Source organism: Maniola jurtina, chromosome 11, assembly GCF_905333055.1.
Source record: "Maniola jurtina chromosome 11, ilManJurt1.1, whole genome shotgun sequence".
Taxonomy (NCBI): domain Eukaryota; kingdom Metazoa; phylum Arthropoda; class Insecta; order Lepidoptera; family Nymphalidae; genus Maniola; species Maniola jurtina.
In genome coordinates, this window is record NC_060039.1 from 7503587 (window position 1) to 7531350 (window position 27764).

Below are 27764 nucleotides of genomic sequence, written 5' to 3' on the forward strand. Positions count from 1 at the left end.
GTATCTGTGTATCTGTCTGTGGCATCGTAGCGCCTAAACGAATGAACCGATTTTAATTTACTTTTTTTTGTTTGAAAAGTGGCTTGATCGAGAGTGTTCTTAGCTATAATCCAAAAAAATTGGTGCAGCCGTTTAAGAGTTATCAGCTCTTTTCTAGTTTTCTTGTAGAAAAGAAGGTTACATAACCGTTAGGTTCATAATATTGTGTCAATTGACAAAATATGTCAAGCTGTCAAGATGGACGTTGCCTTAATACATAATTATTTATTTGAAAATGATGTTTTGGAAAACTCAGATACTTTGTCGGGGGTGTTATAAATTTTTAATTTACACTTGTAATGTTTTCGATTTGAGATATGATCACATCATACCTCACGGTTAGTTCACTACATGTCACATTGTTGTATATTATGTACTAGACAGTATATTATTACTTTTATCTTTATTGATATTCCTAAGATTTATGGTCTATCAGTAATACTTATCCTGTATAGTATAGTACAATAAGCAGCTATTGTATTTTTCTTGCTAAAGCTGTATCACATTTTAAGAGGGGTCTCTCCGTCACTCTTTCTTTTCTTTTCTTTTTTTTTTTTAAAGAATATTAGCCATGTTAAATGACTAATATTCCCCTTTCCTCTCCAACTAAGCGTCTGGCTTGTGCTATTAGTAGGTACGACAATAGTGCAACGGGCGGGGTTTGAACCGTCGACCTTTCGGTTTTCAGTCCACTCCTTTACCGGTTGAGCTATTGAGGCTTTTCATACAAACAAATAACAAACATCGCTTCATACAAACGTAGTTCCAATTTCATTTGAATACTAAGCAACCAAGGTCCATGCAATTTTGCAGACATATTCTAGAAACTAATATCTGTGTCTGTGGTTTTCCAGATTTCTGTTAAAATATTCAGTTTCAAAGTTACGCGGTCTTAAAATTTACATACAAATCTTTGAGCCCCTGTAATTTTAAAACTACATATTTTTAGAAAAATCTAAAACACCACAGATACAGATATTAGTTTCTAGAATATGTCTGCAAAATTTCATGGACTTTGGTTGCTTAATATTCAAATGAAATTGGAACTACGATTGTATGAAGCGAGTGACGGAGAGAGCCCTGTTAAAAAGCACGATCTTTTTCTTTTCAGTCACAATATGCCATTGTATTGTTGCTTATAGTCTGGATATTATGTATCTTGAATAGTTAATGCTAGGAGCTCGCCAATTTTCTTCCCTTTATGTCAACCATTGTAACTACATAGATATCTAGGTACCTATCTAATACTTTGTAAGCAGTGAATTATAAATAGGTAGGGTAGGTGCATTATCTTGTTGGTTTCGGCTTTGCTCGTTATTTATAAAAAAAAAAAAACTTCAGCCAAGAAAATGTTAATAAATAAGTTACAAAATCTGATGAAGCCAATATAGTGTATTTAAATAAATAAAGTCTAATGAGCCAGTCACATTCACAAGCACTTTTCCCCAACATGTTGCACTTTTTATTATTTCTTATTATATTAAAGAAGGTCCTAATTTGGACCTTATACTCATACAATAAAGTTCAAATTTAAAAGTAGTCCTTAATAAATTATTATCATCAGTAAAATCGTGACTTGACTTCAGGCTCTTTAGTAGACGGAAACGCAATAGCTTTAAAATAACTAAGTATGTAAAAACATTACTTACTGATATTTTTTTACATTGTTTTGACGATCTCTCCTGTACATGTTACAACTATTAAATAGAGATACGATTGCTCGCTAGAAAAGTTCCCTGGTGGTTCTCAGATTTTTTACATAGGTACTCGTAAGTATCTCTCATTAACATGCTTGTTTATAGGCTTTGCCTTCGGTCACTTTACTGCACACATACTCATTAAATATATTTTCGTATTATTCCCCTATTAGATCCCTAACGTAAAATGACTATTTCATTTTAAACTATTTTAATTTTTTTATATTATATTTTGTATTTTTTACTGTTTATATGGGTCCCTAACCTGCAATAAAACGATTTTATTTATTTATTTATTTATTTATTCAACATTAATATAATTGACACTGTGGACACGAAATATTAAACACTGTGACTCCAGAAAAATGCTGTAAGTTTTGAGGATTGACCACAAAATCATGACGGCCTCATAGACTTATAAGATCTTTGATATTATCTTTGCCTTAGTTTTTTTTACAACCAAAGTAACAGGTAGGTTGGTAGGTACATCGACTAAATAAAAACCGCCCAAGTGCGAGTCAGACTCGCGCACCAAGGGTTCCGAACTTAGGTATTTTTTTCGACATTTTGCACGATAAATCAAAAAATATTATGCATAAAAATGAATAAAAATCTGTTTTAGAATGTACATGTGAAGCCCTTTCATATGATACCCCACTTGATATAGTTGACTTACTTTCAAAATTGAAGCACATTTTAATTTTTTTTTCATGTAACCACAAATTCACGGTTTTCGGATTTTTTCCTTTACTTGTGCTATAAGACCTACCTACCTGCGAAATTTCATGATTCTAGGTCAACGGGAAGTACCCTATAGGTTTTCTTGACAGACACGATAAACGGACAGACGGACAGATGGACAGGCAGACAGACTAACAACAAAGTGAACCCTAAAAATTGGTACCTTGTGTGTAAAACGCTACGCTTGTGTGTAAAACACGTACATGGGAGACATTTGCATTTATAATAATCGTTCCATCATCGATTTCAGAATCACTTGATATAATACTGAAAGGTATTGCTAAATCAGTACCTACCTACCTACTTTACTTAACAATTGTTGGTCTGATTTCAGGATATCTACTTGCTGTAAAAACTAGAATTAATATCATATAGCTAGTTTGCCAGAATTACTTAGGTATTTAAAATTCTGTTAGTGACTGATTACGGATAGGTTTCTATTTCTAACGCTACATAAATTAATTGTTATCGGGGTATAAAAATAACATAATAATAATTAAATTATTCTTAAGCGATGGATATCAACAATGCAAAATATGCGAAGTGCGAACGTATAGTCCAATTACTTTTACTTATATATTTTTCATTTCCAGTTTTTCACTGCAAATATTTTAATTAGAGGTAAATAAATACCCATTCGGTTTCTAACTTAAGTATATAAGTTCCTACTTCCTACTCTTACTTTCGTCAGTTTCCAATTTTTAGGGTTCCGTATCTCAAACGGAAAAAGGAACCCTTATAGGATCACTTCGTTGTCTGTCTGTACATCTGTCGTGTTTGTCAAGAAAACCTATAGCCCCTATAGGTTAACCCTCCCATTGACCTAGAATTATGAAATTTGGCAGGTAGGTAGGTCTATATAGAACAAGTAAAGCGAAAACTCCGAAAGGCATGAATTTGTGTTAGTAATATCACAAAAAAATGTGTTCATGAAAATATAAATTAGTATTTTCAATTTTCAAAGTAAGACATCTGTACCAAGTGGGGTATTATATGATAGGGCTTTACCTGTACATTCTGAAACAGATTTTTATTTATTTTTATGCATAGTAATTTTTAATTTATCCTGTGATATGTAGAAAAAAAAAACCGAGTACGGAACCCTCGGTGCACGAGTCTGACTCGCACTTGGTCGGTTTTTATTATTGTTAGGACGAGATTATGTATACCTACCTTATCTAATGATTAGAAACGGTGATAATGTTTTTATAGCTTAGGTTACTTACCTATAGTTTAAGCCCGCGACTTTGTCCGTGATACATAATATTGTAAGTATAATAAATACCCTATGGAACTCTGGGATAATGTAAGTAGTTATCAATCAATAGAAGATTTTTCAGAATCAAATCATTGGTTGCAGAGTTTACCCCTTCATTTAAACTTACATTTACCTACCTCTATAATATTAATGTAAGTAGGTAATCACAACAACAATATCAATGTTTTTAGAGGAGTCTACACTGAATTCCTTTCAATTCGATATTGGTTACGCTTGAATGGCTAAGGACACTATTTCGCACACGGCTAGTATCCTGCGATTACCACATGCGGTGTAAGCAACACCGAGTACTACAGTTACTGCTGTGTAACAGAAGGAAATAATGGCTGGCGTTAATATGACCCGGTTCCGATTTAAATCACTTCAAACAAGTTCTCGTGCTACAATTATTGAAACTGTAAAAGGGGAAATCTTTGAATCAAGCCTTGCTTAAGTAGTTGTAAAACTAAAAAATCTAGTTTAAATTGATAAAAACTACCGATTGGGCGGTTCTTTTGAAAATACACAATTTTCAATCACAACCTAATAAAATTTTTGCTATTGTGCTTAGCAAATAAAGTTACTAAGTATTCGATATCAAAACGATATGTGGAGACGTGGCACCTCGCATTAGCAGAATGTTAAGTATGCATGTGGAAGGAAAAAGAAGAGAGGACGACCAAACAAAAGGTCGATGGATGCGTGAAAGAGGATATGCGTATAAATGGGGTGGATGATACGTTAACGGATGACAGAAAGAAGGGGAAGAAGAAGCTACCGACCGCATGTAGCGTGGGAAAAGGTCAGGAAGAAGTAGACGTAAAATGAATGAAAAATTGGCCTATTTTAGGGCTATCTGCCTCAACTGTACTTACATTTGACGCCTGCTAGTGCTGTCGAAGTCTCGACGTTTTGTTAGAAGTTCCCTAACTGTCCTGATCTGTGCTGTAGCATAAATAGGATTTATACAACGAAAAGAAAACAAGCCTATTGTCACTACGTTTCCTCTGTAGGTATTTTCCTTGTAACAAACGTTCGTCCATCGATCGATGCGTTCGTCAAATCATCAATTCGAATCACTTGCGTGATTTCTCTTTGCAAATCCTGTTTGTTAATACAGCACACACATTCCAATTGTAGATTTTTTGCTTAGTTATTATTTAAAATAAACATAATGTTTATGTAAAAGACGATAAAAATATGTACTGTGGAATCGATAAAATATTTATAACAAGCGACATTGATTCCTGATAACTTTTTTTGCAGAAAACTTGTTCACACTTTCTTAAATAAAATTTAACAAAATGTTATTTATGGAACAAAATCTTTATAGCTTTTATAAGGCTTATCGTAGAAAACACAAAATATACAACGAAGCAGCGTAGTGGTTCACGAATCACGACTTTGAAATATATTAATTAACCTTTAAAGAATGGAATTTCTAAGTAGGTTCTAGTGGTCCAAGATCGCACTCGCGCCAGACGTGTCTTATATATATTTTCTGGATAGGAAAGTAAGTACTTTTAAAATAAGTAAGGTTTGGTGGTTCCGGGATCTTGCTCTATAGACTTTATGGTAGAACAGCCCAAAAGAATTGAACCACCTGATAATAATCAGGGCAAAAAAATGATAACTATGTAGATGGCAAAGATATTTTACCTGATGGGAATTGATGGGAGATCATTAAAAATTTAAAGCACCTTGTTATTATTTCAGACGGAATCACTGAAACAATTATAAAAAATGAATTACGTAACATAACATTGATTGAGACACAATAAGCTAAAGACTTCCTAGTTTCTAGTAACCTTTAAGATTTAAAGACAGAAGATGATCTTAATAGTGGTAGAAGGTTCAACATTATAGGTCGTGCAAACGGATACACTCAATACTGCAGTTAGTCGTGACGGTTTATAAAGTAGTGCTCTAGCTCTACCCAGTTTGCGCTAAAGTTTTTGCTGTTTCTCTCATGACAAATGTACATTGTTCCACTCAACTAGTGTTAGCAAATTCGCACGATCTTCAATTCCAAATACTTCAGGCGTCATCTAACGGGTAAGTCGTTTGTTTTTACTTTTACTCATTCGTACCCTTGGATGAATACTATCTCTATGTTCGTACCTATGTTGCAATTTCTCACGAAACTATGACCTAGGAGTATCTAGGTAGGTACCATGTAGAGTTTGTGCCAATTTATTCAGGTGGAGTAGATTTCAAACCCAACAATGAGGAACACAAGACGTCACAGACGTTAATAAAGCCGGTCAAGGGCGAGATATAATCTTGGACAATGGTACGGAACCTTTTGTGTGTGGCTATGTACTTTTAATTTTTAATTTGCATGGTGGTCATAGAAATCAGTGGCAATAGAAAAATCGCTGACTGACAGACGGATGGACAGACAGATGGGTAGACTACAGACGGACAGTGGAGGCTTAATAGGTTCCCGTTGGAACCCTTCGGGTACGGAACTCTAAAAATGAGAAGGCCGATAGGTAGATAGATGTGTTTCGGTAAATGTTTTTTCGACAGTGGATTGTTATTGCGAGAGTGACGATCCATCTAAATTGTTTTATCGCACCGTGCAAGATTGCTCACGATTGAATTAAACACATTACCATCATCCGTTGCTTACATCATCTCCAAAGTAAATGTAAAGTGTAGGTCATGCGGGGTAAATGCTAATATCCCTCCATTGCCCTTGATAACCAATCAGGCCCGTGATACATTTCATACAGCAAACATTAAAACCACAACGTGTTTGGCTTTGATGATTTCAGACAATAATTCCTTCAGCAGATTCAGTTGATAACAGGAGTTTCCACTTATCAGTTAAAATAAAATAATAGCAAATGAATAACAATCATTATATTTTGCTACTATTAAAATTCATACATATTACATATCTATACTAATATTATAAAGAGGAAACCTTTGTATTTTTGTATGTTTGTATTGAATAGGCTCAAAAACTACTGGACCGATTTCAAAATTTCTTTTACCATTACTTAGAGGAATTCTTCCGAATCCGTATAGGCTATATTTTATCCCGGAAAATAGAAAAAATAAATGTCCATCCGTGCGAAGCCGGGGCGGGTCGCTAGTAATACATATTATTATATCGAAGCCATAGTTTCTCTATATTTCAAGCTCATTTTTAGGATTCCGTACCCCAAAAGGAAAAACGGAACCCTTATAGGATCACTTTGTTGTCTGTCTGTCCAGTTGCTGTCCTGTCGCAATTCTTGATATGTATTTACTTATTAAAATTATTTAGAAGCTCATAAAAGTTTCCATAAGTATCTTACGAAAAATTGAGAGACGTGGATTGATTCCAGTTCAGATCTATCGAAAGTGTTTATTACCTTCGGACATGTCACTTTTTAACCCCCGACCCAAACATAGGGGTGTTATAAGTTTGACGTGTGTATCTGTGTATCTGTCTGTGGCATCGTAGCTCCTAAACGAATAAACCGATTTCAATTTATTTTTTGTATGAAAGGTGGCTTGATTGAGAGTGTTCTTAGCTATAATCGAAGAAAATCGGTTCAGCCGTTTGAAAGTTATCAGCTCTTTTCTAGTTTTCTTATAGAGGTTTTTGTGTCGGGGTTTTTTAAATTTTGAGTTATGAAGTAGGTACTTTTAAAACTTGGCTAATCTCGGTAAACCTAGACCATTTGTGTGCGATAGAGATACGGATAAACTTAAAAATTACGTAATTGAAGATTACATAAAATGATAAGAAAGCGTGGACGGTGGAAGTGGACCGAAGAATGCAGTTTTTAAATAGCCAATAATACTTAGGTATATTATATATTAAATATTTCGATGAAATATAAACAAAATAGATCTACTACACACTGTTCATATCACAGGCATTTTAAAACTAAAATTATTCTTTATAAATATTTTTACAACCACTACATTTAAATGTATCAAATTAATACCAACATTATTATTGTTACAGCGCGTTGTAGCGAACGATTTGATTGTAGTAAATTGCTGTTTATTACAGCCATCTTACATCTACAATCTACATCATACGTTATTGCTAGTAGCTATCTTTTATCTTTATACTGCGTTAGATTTATTTTGCTTAGATTTATAACAATCATTTTCATTATTCCGTCATCTAACCGATCCTGTAACAAGTGTAAATTAAAAATTTGTAACACCCCCGACAAGTGAAGGTTACAGTAACTAGAAAAGAGCTGATAAATTTCAAACGGCTGAACCGATTTTCTTGGATTATAGCTAAGAACACTCTCGATCAAGCCACCTTTCAAACAAAGAAAAAAACTAAATAAAAATCGGTTCATTAGTCTAGAAGCTACGATGGCACAGATAGATACACACGTGAAACTTATAACACCTCTCTTTTTGGGTCGGGGGTTAAAGCATTGGCTGCAATAAATATTTACAGGTTCTATTCAAACAGTCCCTATGTGTTACTTGTTTGTGATATTTATAACATTTATTTTCTTCTTCTACTTAACAAGAAATCGTACCTACTATGTACTCTCCAATCCAATCCATCAGCCTGTATGCGTCTACTGCTGGACATAAGTATTACGCACCATCAAACACGGTTTCCTGCACCTTCCTCATCCACACGCTTACCGCCGCCATCTTCAGGTCGTCGCGTGTCGGTCCAGCGGACTGGTGGTCGTCCTAGACTGTGCTTATTGGTACATGGTCTGTACTCCATCGGCCGTCAGTTCTGTGACAGTTGACTGAGACAGTAGGTATACTTTAATACCTTTGCTTACTTCCTCATAATCTTTATTAATTTTATTATTTACGTGTATATCGTATCCAGATAACACAGATTAGCGATTCATGGAGCAACAAAGCGAAAATATATTGTACCTACATACCTACTACGCAACATTTCAATGGCAATCACAGTGCAAGGTTTGTATATTATCAAAAGAATTCTTTTATCACGTTGGCGCCAGGCTTCTTGAAACCGGCCGAACCAAATGAAACTGGTTTTTTGTTTTTATTATTTTCTGTATAATGTAAATTGTAAATCGTCTGACCTTTCATTTTATTAAAAGGCCAAATGAGCACATTTAAAATTGATTTTCCCCTTTATTTTTAGTTTTAAAAATATCACAAATAATATTAGCGATACAGTAAAAAATTACATTTTTCCTCAGCTAATCATTTTCAAACTATCTTTTATCTTGAATTGCAGTAAAGGATAGAAAAAGAAAATTTTTGTCGTTATTAAATAACTCCGTCAAATCTTCCGATTTTGTCCCTTTTTTAGGGTTCCGTATCCAAAGGGTAAAAACGGAGCCCTATTAATATCACTCTGCTGTCTGTCTGTCTGTCTGTACGTCCACGTATCACATCACGAAATGAGTTACAATTACAAACCTGAAATTTTGGTATTTGATGTAAACCGTTGAACCAAAACCAAATACTGAATTAGAAATTCAATCAAATTATTTTTCAGGGGGTTTTATGGAGTCGGAAAAAAATGTTTTTTCTTACCGTAGCATATGGAGTACCATTGTTTAGAACTCATTGAGTAGAGGACGAATGTATATTTTTTTTCATAAATTTTTTTTTGCTATTGTATCGACTGGGGTGACAAATGAAGGAGGAAAAAATTTTGAGTTCATAAATATAAATGTCCTACAACATTAAAATATACCAAGCAGCAGAAAAACAATTTTACTATAATATTTAACGTTTATTAAGATGATCGCAGTCGGGTTTTACTTTTCAACTTTATCTTGTTTGGGTGTTTCTTTCACGATTTATTCCGATGTTTTAGCTCGGAAAAAATATATTCCTTACGCTGAAAATATGATGTTTATAATAATTATCTACGGAACCATAAAAGATCGAGGCCTGACTCGCACTTGAACGGTTTTTTTCTTCTTAGCACTTCCGATAATTCGGTGCCATAGAACCAAATTTTTTATTATAAAAGCTAAAGTAATTATATTATTTATTCCTTAAAGCAAAATCACTTAGATTGCCGCGTAAGATTATTTTTATCAATCATCGTGCACGCCACTAACTACGGGATTGATTAACATTAATATTGTTAGTCAATTTAGAGCTTCATACGTATCCTCATTTGTATCAATCATATCACGGCTTCAAATATCAGGAAATTAACAGCGCTGCAATTTTTTACTACAAATATGTGATCACGATCATAACCGGGTTTCATTCGCTCATTAGTAACACATTGTGGGCCTGTTTCGTTCGCAACTCGAGACGGTTGCGTATATGTCTGTCTGTTCTAATGAGTGTAAATGAGCCGCCTGGCAGCAATCAGGCTGAGAAGCAGTTTACTCGTCGAGAAAACGATTGAAGAACGCTTTTGGTTATTGTGGTCATTCGTGACTTTGCGCTCTATTACCTACCTCTACTTAGATTTCATATTGGGAGATAGTTTATAAAATTGTATACAGACTTCAGCATCGTAAAATACGAGCAATTTAATAAATAGAATTCATAAAAGACAGGTACATAACTAATATGCTAGTTATAATCTCTTAACTTTAATTGACAGGTCTAAAAGTTCTTTAGTTTTTTCATGGAATTAGGAAAGAATTATTACTTCCTACATCCATACTTTTTCTACAGGGAGCATTATGAAAGATACCTATAGCAATACCTAATCTTGTCCTGTCATTTTATTTTAAGAGGGGTCTCTCCTTCACTCGCTCTATACAAAGGTAGTTAATTCCAATTTCATTTGAGTACTAAGCAACCAAAGTCCATGAAATTTTGCAGACATATTTTAGAAACTAATATCTATGTCTGTAGTTTTCCTGATTTCTGTTAAAATATTCGGTTTCAAAGTTACGCATTCTTAAAAATTCACATACAAATCTTTGAGTTCCTGTAATTTTGAAACTACATATTTTTAGAAAAATCCAAAACACCACAGGCACAGATATTAGTTTCTAGAATATGTCTGCAAAATTTCATGGACTTTGGTTGCTTAATATTCAAATGAAATTGGAACTACGATTGTATGGAGTAAGTGACGGAGAGAACCCTGGTAATTTAGAGATTGTGTACCTACAACACAATTAGATATTACAATACTAATTATTCAAATCATACGTTTTTAGATGGCGTAAAAATCAGCTTTATAAAGTCAGATAGGTTTACGAATAGAAAATTCTATCGATTTCGCATTACTTGCCTATCAACAATTTACTTGCTTGCTTGATATAGTTTCTGATATAGGTACGTACCTATATTATATAGGCAGAAAGAAGGTAATGATTTTCGTGAATTAAACGTACCTACCTACCTACACTCGAAATTAAGTATAACGTCATACCGACCTTTGTAAACGCACAATGCATAAAACCACCATCCATGACGACGCGGATGCTTTGAACCATGATAAGCACATTTTGTTCAACCCCAAGAATTAATTTAATTCAAAAACAAATGTCTGTTTACACAAGTATAAATTAAAAATTTATAACACCCCCGACAAGTGAAGGTTAGAGTAACTAGAAAAGAGTTGATAACTAAATTAAAATCGGTTCATTAATTTAGGAGCTGCGATGCCACAGACAGATACACAGATACACACGTCAAACTTATAACACCCCTCTTTTTGGGTCGGGGGTTAAAAATAGTAGGTTGACGACCTCTCTGGCGCAGTGGTGAGCGCTGTGGTGTTATTAGTGGGAGGTCCCGTCTTCGATTCCCAGTAAGGGATATTTGAAATTTTATATTTTCAAAATTTTCTATTGTGTGGTCTGGTGGCAGGCTTCGGCCGTGGCTAGTTACCATTAGTTACCTACCGGCAAAGCTGTGCCACCAATCGATTAGAGATCCGGTACGATGCTGTGTGGTTTCTATAAAGTAGAAACCAAAGGGGTTTGGTATAAAACCTAACCTATTGGTTTTATAAAACTGCCATATCTATTGCCATCTTAGACTGCATCATCACTTACCACCAGGTTTTACCTGGGCTACCACCAGCAGATTGCAGTCAAGGGCTAACTTGTATCTGAATTTAAAAAAAAGGTACAAATTCTATCAAGTATTTTCAAGTGTTGACAATAAGAATCATGCTGAGTACCTACCTACATGCAAGCCACAAGATCTAATATTATTTTAACTTATGTTTTTACTCCGTGAATTATGTATCCTAGTAGAGAGATAAGTTGCGTGTACGATAACGTAGGTATTGTGCATTGGTTATAAAATATAATAATTATCGGTATTTAGTCGTATCTAGTTTTTATTATTGTTTGCTTAGATTTCGATAGCCTATCAGCTTTACAGTGCTATGAGACTTGGTGTGATAGTGTCGTTATCTACGTGTAGTTACTAATTAATTTTAATTGTGATGTGGACTGGCGTCGACTCTCGTGCAGTCACAGTGGTAAATAATTCATTTACTGTAAGTATGTTCACGAGAGACACCTAAGGAGTACCGCATTTCAGAGCCTTTTACCTACTTTTTTAAATTGAAAATACAATAAAACCGATTAATGTACAAATCATTCCCGCGTAGAACGATGCCAAGAATACTGGCTGCATTTCCACGCTGGACAGTCAGACTGATCCTTTGCGCAAAAAATGAGCCAGCCCTTCTGTCACCAGATGATGAACCGCGGTGAAATGACTCGTAAATTTTCTTTAGCACTAAGAATCCATGGCCTCAGGCTAGGTTCTTCACGGCAAACGGGAGACGCATACCTACTTGCGTTGTTTAGATACCGGTTTCAGTCATTTCTGCTGTACCTCCCGATTTTGATGCTGTCTCCCTAATATAATATAACATGGGGCTAATGTGCCAATGCATGTTGCGTCCCACATTAGGGCCCGTACCCGTTCCCAGGGAATCAGCGCCAGCCCTTCAGGTCTCTTACCATCATCCGACTGATTCCTGCCGCCTCAATGAGCGTAGGAATTCTGTTCCTAGTCGCAGGTGCCCTTTTAATCTATCGTAAAGAGAGCTATGCCATAATAGGCTACCGGCGCTCCTTTTAGCAAGAGAGTCCGTGAATTCCAAACTTATCAACTTCTTTTCCACACGGAAATCTGTATTGATGGCACAATGTATAAATAACTTTAACTATTATAAAATATAATATAATAAATACTTATTATACTTGTACAAAGTACCAATACCCTACGAGTAAAATACAAAACAGCTGCTGTGCACATACATGGTCAAAGCAATAACAAAATATTCTTATAAGGCTTTAATTGTGATTGATGATGTAACTTGCAGAATAATTCGCTATTAAATATTCATGAGTTTATAAGAATTTAATGTTTTAAACATTACGGAACAGTAGAGTAATCTTGAACGCGTACGTTACAATCGTAGACTTAGTAATAAGATTTAAATTATTTAAACCCACACGGAACGATTAATAGCTGTCTGCTAGTAATGAAATAAAAATACTTTATACACAATTACTTTTTGGATGTCTTAATAATATAAAATTCTTTTATTTTCCAGATACCCATCGATAGACATGGCAAGTCAAGATCGCTAAACATCCGCAGTATCTATTCGAATGATCCTATGAAAATAAGAACTTGCAGCGATGTTAAAAATAGAGAAATCTCCGAAAAAACATTTGATGTAAAAGAAAAAGAAAAATTATTAATTAGTAAACCTTACATGTCGTTAATACCAAAAATAAGTATGATGAATACAGAAAAAGTAGTAAATAAAAATCCACGTATATTAGATTTGAGAGAAAAACTAAATGAAATTTCAAGGAAACAAGATCATAACGTTGATAAAATGACTAAAGGTTTGATCAATGACATAACACAACAGCTGGTTGATGATAAAGAAGGGGATGAATCTGGACCTTACAGTTTATTATTTGATCTTCAGACAAATCCTTCAACATCTTCTAAGCAGTTAGCAAGAACAGAGTCTTGGAATTTAAAATCGGTGGGAGATGTTCTGGAATCAAAATCTCAAAGCTTAAGTAGAATAACTTGTTTAAATAACAAAAGTGTGGAAAGATTGCCGAGTGTTTTGAATTTTGATGATAAGCCTATGAAAGAATTTGAATACTCATGTGAAAAAGAACTCCATTACTCTACTAAGAAACCATTTAGTACTCAATCAAGGTCTGACCTGTGCTTACAACTAAAATCTCATGTACCTCCTCGACTTTACGAAACGAATTTAAGTCCGAACGACAATTCATTGAGCAAAAATAACGAAGAAAACTCTCTCGATGACAGCTTAGGTATTCTTACACCAGATCAAATGGATGACATTTGTTATTTGGAAAATGCATTTTCCCCGACCGTGGAAGGCTTGCCAATATTTTGCGACAGCAACGAATACAAGGCATCTCCAGAAAATGGGGATACTCCATCGACGGATAAAACTGAAAGTAATTCAGCTGCTTCTACAATACAAAACGATGGATTTGCTAAAATAAGCAACCGATGCATCAAACCTAAGGAATCTTTAGCGCCGATAGCTACCTTAGATGTTATCGATCCCCTTAATTGTGACGATAATGACTTTAAAACTTTCAGTTTTTCAAATGAGGAATCGACGGGACAAGACAAACATTTTGTGAAAAATGATATGGATTGTGGAAAAGAAAATTGTTTGAACTTAGTCGAAGAAGAATTTTTACCGTCAATTCATGGTAGTATTTTAGAGCCAGCTAGTTCCATTGGTGACACAACGGTCAATTTAGAAATACCATTAGATTGCAAGCATGGAAACTCATTAGTAACCAATAGAATTGAACAAACACCATCACCTGAAGATTTGCCTCTTGACAGCTCCGATATTAACGGTGAAATAAGCACTTATTCCCAATTTTCTGCATCAACATTACATGACACGCAGACCTACTCCGACAGTAAAAACGATAAATCTATGGAGACTTCAAAGGTATCTAATAGTTTTATTACAAGTATAACAAGCATCACAAGTCTTGATGGTTATCAAGGCGACGGCGAAATGTCAAGACCAGTTAGTAGAAGTGCTGATCATAACGTTGGTCCCAGAGAAGATGTTATTGAAATGGATTGGCAGAATGTTCCTGTGACTAGAAGGGTTGACCCCATGACTGATTCCGATTTTTTCACGGAAAGTGATGCGGACGGTTTAGACGAACATATGCAAAGAGGCGATCGAAAAGCTCAAGTAATTGATGGTGCACTTTATGGTGGTAAAAACGGTAACGGAAATGCTCCTCTAATTGTAAATAGAAGTGAGGACTCATGCATGGAGTCCAGTGGTGTTTATACTGACTTTGAAAATCAACGCGCCTCACCTGTCTTTCTTAACGTTATAAATGATATGTCTCCAATTTCTACGACATCTACACACTCAGAATGCAGTCAGAAAAGCTCTGGTCATGGAAAAATTAACCTTTGTTTAACTCCTTTAGAGGACACACTAGAGGAACAAAATTCAGATATTTCATCTCATAATATTGATGAAGATGAGACGCCAAAAAATACAAGTAAAAGAAATTCTTTAAATAGCATCAAAGAAATAAGAAGTTCGGAAAAAAATAAGGAGGAGAAACGAAGTTTTACATTAAAGAAATATAAAATGCCTAAGCGCGATGTACCCAGCAAACTGAAGACAATGCTGGCTAACAGAAAGACTGATGCCGACGCTAGCGTACAAAGTAGTCCAAAAATAGTAAAGAAAACAGAAAGGCGGGATAACTTTTTGAAAAAGAATTCTTTGGATATAAAAATTGATTATAAAAATAAATCATTTAAAGATATTAAATCAAAAGTAGATTGTTCTTTCACTTTGCAACGGTCGCAGACATCGTGTAGTGTAACGAGAATGTTAAGCTCAAAATCAACGAATGGTGCCAACATGAAACCAAAAAGGTAAATACTCCCCATACAAACGTAGTTTTGTTTTCTTCAGAATACTAACCAATCAAATACAATGAACTTTTGAAGTCAGGTTCTAGAAACTAATAAGTATCTGTTTTTGTGGTTTGCCAGATTTCCATAAAAATGTGTAGTTTCAAAGTTATAGGGGCTCAAAGATTTGTATTTAAATAAAGCCCGTTTGAGCCCGTATAGTTTTAAAGCTAAGCATACAACTCACAAGATTTCGACTTAGGTTAATTTACAGTTATTATCAGATGTTAGTGATAATAACCGGGACCGACGGCTTGACGTGCTCTCCGAGGCACGGAGGAAACGAAAAGGCCAAATTCTGACCTCTAAGTCGGTCACCCATCCAGTTACCGACTTGAGTCAACGTTGCTTCACAATCACAACACAATCGATTGATATGCGTTGTCACAACTAGGCCAAATGTTCCTCTTGACTTCCTACAATACTAAATTGAGACCGTGTTTGCAGTCGCCACATGCGGATGCGGATGGAATTGGGTTCAGCCAACGGCAGTGGCAAGAGCAGCCTGCACAGTTCTCAGAGCGACATCAGCGCCTCCAGCACACCGCTTGGGAAGCACACGAGCAGCCGCTTTCCTTTACTACGTAAGTTTTATTCAAATTGCCTATATACTTAATATAATCTGCTCAAGATTCAAGACTAAGAATGAGATCTATAGAGCCACTTTGACTTTGCTCAGACTGAAGATACAGTTAAAACGAGACAGCGTTACACCGCTGGCATAAATCTATCTTGTTTTAACTGTTTAAGTCGAAGAAAAGTCAAAGTTCGCTCTATAGATTTCAAGCTCAGCCATAAGTAACGACTACGTTTTACGTTTGTAACTGGCTACATGGTCAGGAGAAATGAAAATAATTGTCCCAGAAATTGGCCTACACGTCAAGTGACCCAGAGTTGCCACTTGTCTAAATAAGCTCTGGAGTCTGGACTAACCCCAGCGCCGGCCCGAGCATACTTGACACCTTAGGCGAATAAATAGAATAGGCGAATAAATAGAAACGCGTCTTCAGAGAAAAAATCCCATACCGCCTCCTAAAATCAAGTCCTCTAGACGGTCACCTAGTTCGCCTTCACGGACGGGCCTGCCCTGCGTTCTTACTAACCCAGTGGCTATCTGACAATCTAGAGATTCATTAGCGATAGTATCTTGGCTACTACTAATTTAGGTAGGTACGTAGATGATAATTAATCATAGTGAACTAATATGAAAAATCTGCCTGCTTCAAATACTAAGTCGTTGGTTATTACTGTATCGTACGAAATTGCTGTTAAAATTTGAAAAGGCTCTTCAAAACTATAATAAGTTAAGAATAAGCAAATTTTTTTCTAAACATCTTCGCTTTAAAAGATAGCCTGGTTAATGCATATTTCTTAAGTTATATAAGATTTTCAAAACCTGGAAGTTGGCAGGCTTTACGTAGTATCGTTAATAGTTTTCTCCGACGACGCCTAGTAGTAACGGCTAGCAATGTTCTAACAATAAGCATTGATATTACATTTATGTTATAAAAGTTTTTCAATAGGTGAACTTTCTTTAAAAATTTTCAAAATTATCTTCGGTAACTGCGTATAACAGTTAAGTAAATAATTTTATTATGATAATAGAAGGTAATTTTGCAAAAGATTTGTAATATCGTTCTATGTTTCTATTCGTAGATCTCATCTTTATTGCCACACTTAAATATTTTCAAAGATAATATTTTACCTACTTATTTTATAATATCATTGTACCCATTGTAAGTCTATGATTGTACCTACTATAGGTAGGTAATTACTTAGGCAATGTAAGCCCACTACATCAGCTGTTGTCCAAAAGATTAATTTATTTTAAACATGTATTCAAACATCTGAAAGTCTTTCCTATGCTGAGATTGAAATCGGAAAAAGTGTAAGCTCCCCCTTAAATCCGCAAAGGATTTTGTAAAAATTGAATGAACCTTCCTTCCTACCCGCGAGTATTTGATTTAGAATTTAGATTAACTAAGTAGGTAGATAAGTACTACTAAGGTATAATATGTATCTAACCTAGGTGCCTAATGTAAAAGTCGTAGTTACTCGTAGCCACATTGCAGTAGGTAGGTACGTAAGTGATCCGGTGATCATGCATGCTATTGTTTTCCTAATCATCTGCGTGTATAAATCAATGCAAAAGGTCGTCGGTGAAGTGTCACGAGGAGGACCGCATGGCAACTGGTATTTCCTCCTGTCCGTTGAGTTGAAGTTACTGTAGTCGAGTTGGCTCGGCAATCGGCAGTCGCCGGTGAGACGCGAGCCGGCGCGCGCCGTATGCGCCAGACTGTCGCGTTCGTGACGTCACGTGCAACACGAAAAATCAATGATTCCCTTCCGTCCCTAAGGTTAACCGCATACCGCATTTTTATCAAAGGAAAATGTGACCTATGCTAGTGAAGTGCTAAAAACTACAACTCAATATCGAATGACAAGATACAAATAAGCAGCTCCTCAGATGTGAACGGTTTACTTTCATGTACCTCTACCTGTTTTTGTGTGGTGTCATAATTTTAGTTTTCAATTAAAACCGGAAAATTATCACCTTATTTCACCTTTTACCTATTTATAAAATATTGACTTAAACTTAACTTCCTAATTTGTGATATGTCATACTTAGTTGACAAATTAATATTAAGTACTGGCTCAAAATACTAATTAATTCCAGCAAACTTATTCAAACTTAAGTTCCTAAAATGTGACATGTCATAGTTGACAAAGTATTATTACTTGCTCAAAGTATTAATGAATTCCAGGCAAAGATTATTAAACTATTTAAATAGATTCCAATCGTTATAAAAATAGCCAGTTGACGGTTAAATTAAATTAGTGGCTTATAAGAAATACACACTCAATGTAACTGTCAAGATTTTACTTAAGAAACCTATACAAGAACGATATTTTGCGTCAAGATAAACCTTCATTATTGAACAAGAACAACTGGATAAATAAATTATTGAAATATTATGCTATTCTACTTAACCGACCTTCATTATATTAACATTTAAGACATCCACGTTTCTGAATATTTCTGTACGTTGTTTGTTTTGTCCAACTTTAGTCATTTAATCTAGGTAGGTATACATATAATTCTCCACTGAATACTAATATTATAAAGAGGAAAGATTTGTTTGTTTGTTAATAATCGACTAGCGACCCGTCCCGTTTTCGCACGGGTAGCTTATTACAATTTTAGCAGGGATCTCAATTTTTCTTAGAAATAAAATATATCCTATGTCACTCAGGAATGATGTAGTTTTCTACTGGTGAAAGAATTTTCAAAATCTATTCAGTAGTTCCAGAGATTACTTCCTACAAATAAACTTACAAACTTTACCTCTTTATATTATTAGTAACTATACCTATTTAGATAAACTGTGTAACTCCTGAAAGGATTTTAATATTGGTTAAAATACCTAAAGTAGGTAATTTGAATGAACACAGGGTAAGTATATTCAGGTTCTTCCCTTCCTACAACCCTACTCTTTCATGAGAATCGAAAGACTTTTTTAGGCAAGGCAACACAAACACCATGAACCACTACAATAGAACAATTATTAGAAAGTTAGGTCGTTCAACAACAGATAAGTAACTGGCGAATTTAATTATCGACTTGTGTTCCACTCACATTGTTACAACGTTGATTTTCTTTGAAAATACTCATACTTCACTACTTCGTACTTAGTACTTTCATAATACTCCCAAGCGTTGGTCCCATTAAAATGATTATCAATAAACGATTACGTCGGTATCAAACTGTAATCAAAGTTCTATGCCTACCCATTGCCTACCTTTCACTACATGACTGGCCATGTAGATCAACACGCAAAAAGTAATTGTAAGATCGAGTCTTTAGAAAAATTTGTAGCCAGTTTATTACTTGGCAGGCCTTCAATATAATTGCACAGCGTAAACAGATAACTGCTATATTGAGGCTTTACAAAAATTCGCAAGAATTTGCCCAATCATTACAAAAATATCAGCAATACGACAGGTTACAGAAGACTGAGCAAGTAGAGAGTAGATATCATTAAGTTGATAATAATATAATATCGTTAAAATTAATAAATGCTAAGGAAATAATGCTCAGTGTAACAGAAGATTATTATCAAGTCATCTGTATCATACCTAACGACTCCTATCTGGAGAGCATTCATCTTTATGATAAAAAAAATCAACGTCTGACAACAGAATTTCGTACAAGAAATAATCTTAAAATTTATTTTGATGCGTTGCGAATTACAAAGGCACTTAGTATGACATTTTGAATGGGTGATAGTAGGTACGGCGTTAGAAACTTTCCTGCAAGTCCCAACAACAACTGTATAAAGTTTTATCTCAATGGGATGCAAGAATAAAGAAAAGCGTACGGAACAAACAAATGTACAGTAACAAATATATATAAAATACCAAACAAATATAAATTGACAAATAAACAAGAACAAATCTTTTTTATATCTGTTATTTTTGTCTAAGTTAAGAATTTTTACAAGAAGAGCACTGCAGGAACGAATAATATTTTAGTCCAAAACTACAAAGGCTCATAATACTACGACAGTAAAACGTTGCTAATATGAAAACAGTAATTTCCTTTGTCGACTTTGCATTTATATTGGGAATTACTTTAAAGTCTGTCGAAAGATTTATCGCTAATATTGGTTTAAGAATTGGAACTGCAGCACCGTTGATTGGCCATAAAGTCTGTGGCGGAGGTATAAAATGGTCTAATGGTCTAGCAGGCAACGTTCGCGAGTAAAATCCGCTGGAAGGCGATGCAGTGTAACGGGTTATTCTCGTCGACGGATTTGTTGACGGGCCGAGAAACGTTGACCCCGTCGGAAAGGCGAAATCGAATAAAGTGCAAACTATCTAACTTAGTAAGGATTAACTTGACAGGACTAACAGGTTCTCAAATTAATCTGTTAACCACGGCACTTGATGGACGACACTGTAAGAAACCAGCTGACTTTATTCTTCTCTTACAAACACAATAATTGTAATACAACAAATAATCTCTAAATTCAATTAAAATGACAGGCTTAAATCAAAAAATTAAGTACTGAGTATCCCTTTCAAAATGCTCTTTATGCAAAAGCACGGCACTAGATTTAGTTTAGCTAGGACGATGCTGACAGTAAAGTTAGCACCAATGTCTCCTATTAATAGAAGTATCCAGAAAAGAATGAACCTTAACTTTTTTTAAAGAAATAGAGACAATATTTGAATCAACATTGGCTCAAAAATTTACAAGCCCGAAAAATACCCGAAACCTCAACAGGCGACACCCATGTCTTGTAATAGATTTTGACTAATTTTAGGTAAGTAGGTATTAATAGTTGACACTTTTCAAATTGTGAAAATTGCTAGAAATGAGAAATTCGTTAATTAATTTATCTTATCTACTTACCGCAAACAATTAAAATTAGTTCACTGTCGAGCATTAGTACATAGTTAGTCGAAAATGATACAATTCAAAACAATCAATGGTAACTATATTTTTTCTTTAGAAGTGTCGGCAACCGGTGTTGCGTGAATTTTATTAGAAGCCTCGGTAACAATTTCCCAATAAATTTTATTTTCTACATAGTCTAAAGTCTAAGTCTAAGAAGTCTGTTGAAGACTTCATTTTTATAATGATTATGTATCTAGGTATATTTTTACTATTATCATTATTACTTCTAAATATGATTTAAGTAGAAACTCTAAATAATGTTAATTACCATATATACCTATATATTCAAATAGACTTGCTATCAATTACATAATAAGCACAATACAGTCTAAAAGCCTACGTGGACGTGACATTCTATCAATATATCAATGGATAAGTAGTAGGTACGACCTACTTAAAGGTGGCCTTATTTTGTACTCATTGTGCGAAGTTGAGCAATATTATGATACCGTTTATAGGACCCCAGTTAATTTCTTAAATCTACAATCTTTGTTCACTATATATAACTATACAAATCCCTTTAATAAAAAAAATTCAGCTCTTGATGATTGATCATAGAAACTCAGCAACATATTCTATGTTTCCTACGTTTTTACATCCGAAGTCTGTTGGAGATTTATAGAACTTATGAAATAAAAATGGCAATATTGGCAATTATATGAATGGCAAGATCTCAAAACTTTATGGGTAGTAACTATAAATTATAATTGCCTAGTCTTTAGAAACTGTCGGTTGTAAAATCCTAGAGGCTTACATAATTTGTTTTCACATTTCTTCCTCTATTAGTAAAATATGATAAGTAATGTTGATTATGGATTACAATTAACTTTGATATTAGTGATGTAGGTAAGTACCTATCTCAGTGATTTAGAACTTTTACTCAATAAATACCATGTACTAGAATAGATAATTTTAATTTAGCCGTACCTGTGTTAATTGAGTTGATAGAACCAAAACTAATGCAAGATATGTTTATTATGATTATATGACGTACATTGAAACAATTACATTACATAAGTTACTAGCTGATGCCCGCGACTTCATCCGCGTGGATTAAGATTTTTAAAAATCCCGTGGGAACTCTATGGTTTCCCGGGATGAAGTAGCCTATGTCACTCTACAGGTCTTTAACTATACGCATGCCAAAAATCACGTTGATCGAACGTAATTGAATGACACAACAACAAGCCAACAAACAAACACTTTCGCATTTATAATATGGGTAGTGATGATAACTTAGATATCCTTGTACCTAGGTACAAATTACGTCTGCACTTATTTGGTGACTCTAATTTTAGATGATAGAACAGTTGTATTTTCGCCCACAGGAGAAACCTACGGCTGCTCGCATCGTGTGACATTGACAAATACTAGGCACAAGGCTTGTTTACTTTATGCATATTTATCTAACTACTAGTACTTGTTCGTAGTATACTCGACTAGATATAGCTTTACCTTGGATACAAATGCAAATGAATACCTAGGTACTTAAAATAAATTAAATGTAAAAATAGTTTTTTAAAATAAAACTTTTTACTAAAAGGCCCTGAACAAAATTTTAATGAAAACAAAGCAAATGAGTTCAAAGACAGTCGATATCAGATATCAGATAGTTCGAATGTCCACCTCCCACCTCCATCATCAGACAACGCTCAGTGATAACAATCATCTGTATTGTCGTCCAAAACACATGCAACTCAATCAGGCAATTGGAAGTAGTCGACCATTAGCTATCAAATCAGTTATCAATCGCGACAAAATGACGAGATACAAATTCTTACGATGATAATAAGAACATTTGAAAACCCCTCGGTAAAGTTGAAATGACCTGAGTTCTAGTTCCCCTTGTGCGTAATTGATTCAAAAACTTTATTGGTGGTGGATTTGATGGTGACTTATTAAGCTTTGAAGCGAAAAATATAATTCTTGCAAATAGTAAGATTACCTACCTTTCGGTTAATTTACATCTCTTATTTACTCACCTAATTCGTTTTATGGACGTAGTTATTTAGGAGTATTTGCTATTACTTGTTGGCGCATCGCAATTAGCACTTTTTGCAAAATGTTATAGTTGGTAATATATTATTTCTATAAATCTTATCTGTGACTTTAGCGTAGTTGGTTGTGACATACGCTGTTTATATCTTTTCGATTCTATATTCTTCTCTTGATCCTCCTAATAACTTTTCTTGCAGCTAGTAAATAAATCAGGAAATTGTTAATTTTATTAATTTCTTTATCTTTGTCACCATAGTATACCCTTTCGAACAAAAAAAAAATTTTCCAAATCGGTCCAGGGGTCTTTAAGTAATCGGGAAACATACATTAAAAAAAAAAGATTCCGATGAATTGAGAACCTCCTCCTTTTTTTGAAGTTGGTTAAAAATTAAATAAATACCGTAACAGTCTGGAAATTAATGACGTTCCACCTCATTATTTTTTTCAATTATTACTTTGCGTAGGTGGTTTATGTATAAATTAACTGATTTATCATGCGCAACAGTCATTTTATTAATGTTTCTACGATGACATAATATAATCTATAAAAGCTAGCAGCGAATTGGTTTCGGTTGGTCAGTTCAGTACTTTCTCCAATAGCCGTTGCCATACAAGCAAAAACGTTCATATAATTTTGGGTATCATTTAGTTTAGTCAAAAGAAAGCTATTTATACTTGCTATATTAATTACAATAAATCTGTTATCTAATTAGTGATTAATCTTTTGTTTTTCGATAATTTCGTGAAATAATTTCTGTATTTTTGTCGCATGTTCTAACATTAAACTTAGATATAACATAATTATATTTCACAGACACGTAAATGTGATTAATGACCATTTCGATGTCACACTTTATCAAGTAATACTATAATGTAATAAATAATATTATTATGTTTACTTACGTAAATGCTGTGTGCGTAAGTATTGGATGATTTCTGAGAAAATGTGATAGTTACAATTGTCGATACCGGATAGTTGACTTTTTCAATAGTTAACCTATTATGTAGGTATAGAACCTTTACTGCTCTTAGATTTATGAATTTTTTATTATAATAAATAATAAATACGTCTTTTTGTGCAGTTTGAGCTTTGCTATGGTCTTGAAGTACCATTTTGCATCTAAGGATGCTTACAAACATGTAGGTATTATTTCAAATTGGATGTTTAAATGTTTGTGGATTGTTCATGCTCTACAGGCATTAATGATGTCGGGATATATATTCGGACTTTCGATACATTTTGTACGATGCGAAATATTTATAGATTTATCTACTTATAAACATAGGTAGGTATATCAATTTATTGTTTGTCTGTTAATACAATCACCAGCGCTCCCCACCCCGAAATCTCTCCAGTTATTCGTCTCTTTTGAAACATTGACTATAGGTATCTAATAATATGTAGTATCGAATGGCAAGAATATCGTTTTACTGAAATAAATGGTATAATGCAGGTGTTATTGTTCTATCTACTTCGCAATAAGAAACATATAAAACAGTCGTTTGAATAATGATTGCGTTTCTTATAAGCTTTTAAATGTCAATGGAACTGGTAGGTTCAACTTTACCTTTTCTCTTTTGAAGTTGGCTTACCTATCTTTTTAACTGACTTTAAAGAGGGGGTTCTTTATCCGACTAGTATGTATGACGTAGGTAGATAGGTATATTCGCGACTTTTCTTTCTAAATTTTGTAAAATGTAATGTAAGATATTATACAGATTCATTAGTAACGGAATATTAAAGTACTGTACAGTATGAAGCTAATTTTAAAATATTTCGTGTCAACAACGGCACAATCAAGAACGTGAGTAATTTTTTTTTTTAAATTGGATCTTCTAGATAACTTTTTTAATCGTAAAACTGAAAAGCTTGAAAGATTTGCTTAGCTTTAATTTTATTGTAACTCTATCTAGGCTACAAGAACGGGTATAAACTCATACCTTAGAAACCGGAATTCTATGTGACATTGATGAAATAATTCTCGCTTTGCAATCGTGTTTCATATAGTCTTACATGCTATTTGAATAAAATCCTTTATGGAAGCTAATAAATACAATAGATAAAATAAACAAAGGAAGTAGGTACCTAGAATAAGTATAAAAATGGCTTGTTGTTATCATTCATAAAGCAGTTTTGTCTAAATATTAAGGAGTAGGTATAAGTTAAGATCAAATTTTTAATTACAACCCAACTTCCATACGAAGCAAAGACACATTCAAATCTTTTTACTATTACGAGTAGAATGTGTTGAAGCAGAATCCCTAATCCTACACATAGGTACCTACTACAAAATAACTTACTACCAAAAACTGTGTTACTACCTACATTAGATAGGTGCGATACCTGTTTTGTCAGCTATGAAGGTTAAGTTGTTTATTTCCAATGCGCAAACTGTGGCAATAGTGCTTACAATGGCCAATTCGAATGTCAGACATACCTATTTACATTTTTGTTTTGTTAACATGTCTCTTAGCTTTATATGTAGTTCAGTTATTGTTAATCTATGTGACACTTTCAACATCATCTCTTCAAATTTCATTTTTTTTAATTAAAAGAAGCAAACAAACGAGGCGGCGGGTCGTGATTACGCCAACCATGAACATTTGCTGCACCAGAGGAACTGACAATGCGTCGCCGGCCTTTCAGGAAATTATAGATCTGCCTCTTGAATAACCCCATGGTAATTTATAGGGATTAACATAGATAGTTATTTGGATATTATATGTGTCGTGAATAGCATATCTATACCTGTCTGTGCCTATTTGCAGCGCGCAGACCCGGTTTCTGAAACAAAACTAAGCAGGATGATTTTGTGTCCAGACGAAAGTATGACGTCCTTTTTGTGGTTTGGTGACCGCGAGAAACCGGTTTCTATGTAGAATACAGGTGGTGGCTATAGAACAGGTTCCATACTGTTGAATAAGCCGTAGATAAGCGGTGAACGAACCGATGTAGCTTGCAACCGTATCAGTTCTACTTTTACTGTCCAAAGGTAAACTGTCGCAATGACAAGAACTGGGTAAACTGCTGTATCAGCTTGCGTAGTTTGATTTCGAAGTGTTTGGTAATCGGTTTGCATTTCTCGCAAATTATAACTTTCGTATAAAGTAAGCATTGACCATTGGCGGTTCTACTTCTGTTAGAGAAGTCATTCATTACAGCTCAGAAGCTCGTTCTTGAAATATAGGTATTTTTTCGTCGTTTGGTTATAAATTCGAATGACCGTCACTTATTTAGTAACTGTTAGATTACTCTCTTATGTAAATTAACTCTCTCTATTAAATCGTTAGATAATTTTACGATCTAAGATACCTAACTGGTGTACTTACTGTGCACTAGATATTCCGTGCTCCTATGTTATGAATATTCATATAGGTCAGAAAATCGGTTTTATTTTCCGGATTCTTTTTATTGCTTGTATTTGCCAAGTCTTCTTAGCAACAGTGGCAGTAATTAGATGCTTACTAGTTAGGTACTTGTTGTCGACTGTTTATGCGCGGACGCAGCACGCTCGCGTAACTAATGGTAACGCAGTCCGACTTTATAATTTGAAGTTACGTGACTTCAATGATTATTTTACTTTCGATCGTTTAGCTTGATAACCATGTAAAGTTTGGCAGGGAACCAACATAAACGTTGCCGACCCAATATTAATTACTAATGTAATTGTAATGTACCTAATGTAGGTAGGTACTTTACAAAGTTTTCATTTTTATCTCATGTGGTAGATTTCTCTTCAAATAGGTAAGAATTCAAGGTAGGAGTAACTCTACTTCTACTAATAATTAGGAATTTATAGAAAAGCATACATAATCATAGACCCTTTCAATATGTATTAGTGAAATCTTAGTCCATGTTATTTTGAATAGATTTGCATACAAAATTTTCCTGAAAAGATAATTTCGTCGCGCAATGTTGCATGATAATTTTCTTCCTTGTACCTAGTTCGTGCTAGCTACTTGACCATCAAAGTTTTGTTAAATTGTCAAAATTGAAAACTTTGTTTTAATTTCTTTATTCAAGTACCTACGAGATCTTTTCAATAGTTAATAACTTTTTGAATAGTTTTGAAAAACAATTTTTGAATACTTAATCTTCATTATATTGAGCTGATAAAACTAAAGCCTCCAAACGCGTACTGGTCTTTTCTAAAAGGAAAACTAAGTAACCTACTTTTATTAAATTCTATAAAAATGTAGGCATGATCATAATGAATTATTATTAGATGTAGCACTATGCGTGTGGAAGGAAAAAAGAGAGATAGAGAGAGTAAAACCAAAGAAAAGATGGATAGATTGCGTGATAGAGGATATATTGTGTGTAAAACGGGTGGATAATGGTGATGGACAGAAGCGAGTGGATGAAGAAGACTAAGCTATAGGTTAGAATAGAGAGTAAATTCATACTCCAGAGCTCTATATAATGTTACGGTCAACGGATGTTAATCTGCGCGACCTCGTGTTGATTCGACAGGATAGGGCGTTTGTGTCAATAAATATTCAGTGTATACCAATAAACATAGCATTAACCCTCGTCTGGTTGACAATTTAGATTACTAAGTCAACTGTATAACACATATTTATCTAGGCAACTACCCACATGAGGCAAGACATAGAAAATTAAGGCCATGTGAATATACTGGATATAATCGTACATTAATTATTTTATTATTGCTGAAAA

General features: G+C 34.3%; 1 protein-coding gene across 2 annotated transcripts in view; it reads left to right on the forward strand.

Annotated features, from left to right (window-relative positions):
- LOC123869418 overlaps positions 1 to 27764 on the forward strand; it is an 88958-nt gene that overhangs the window by 4068 nt on the left and 57126 nt on the right. For both annotated transcript variants that reach the window (XM_045912332.1, XM_045912333.1), the window contains exons 2-3: positions 13208 to 15585; positions 16072 to 16208. In XM_045912332.1, the coding sequence (XP_045768288.1) occupies positions 13208 to 15585; positions 16072 to 16208 (2515 nt within the window). The remainder of the gene's footprint in view (positions 1 to 13207; positions 15586 to 16071; positions 16209 to 27764) is intronic.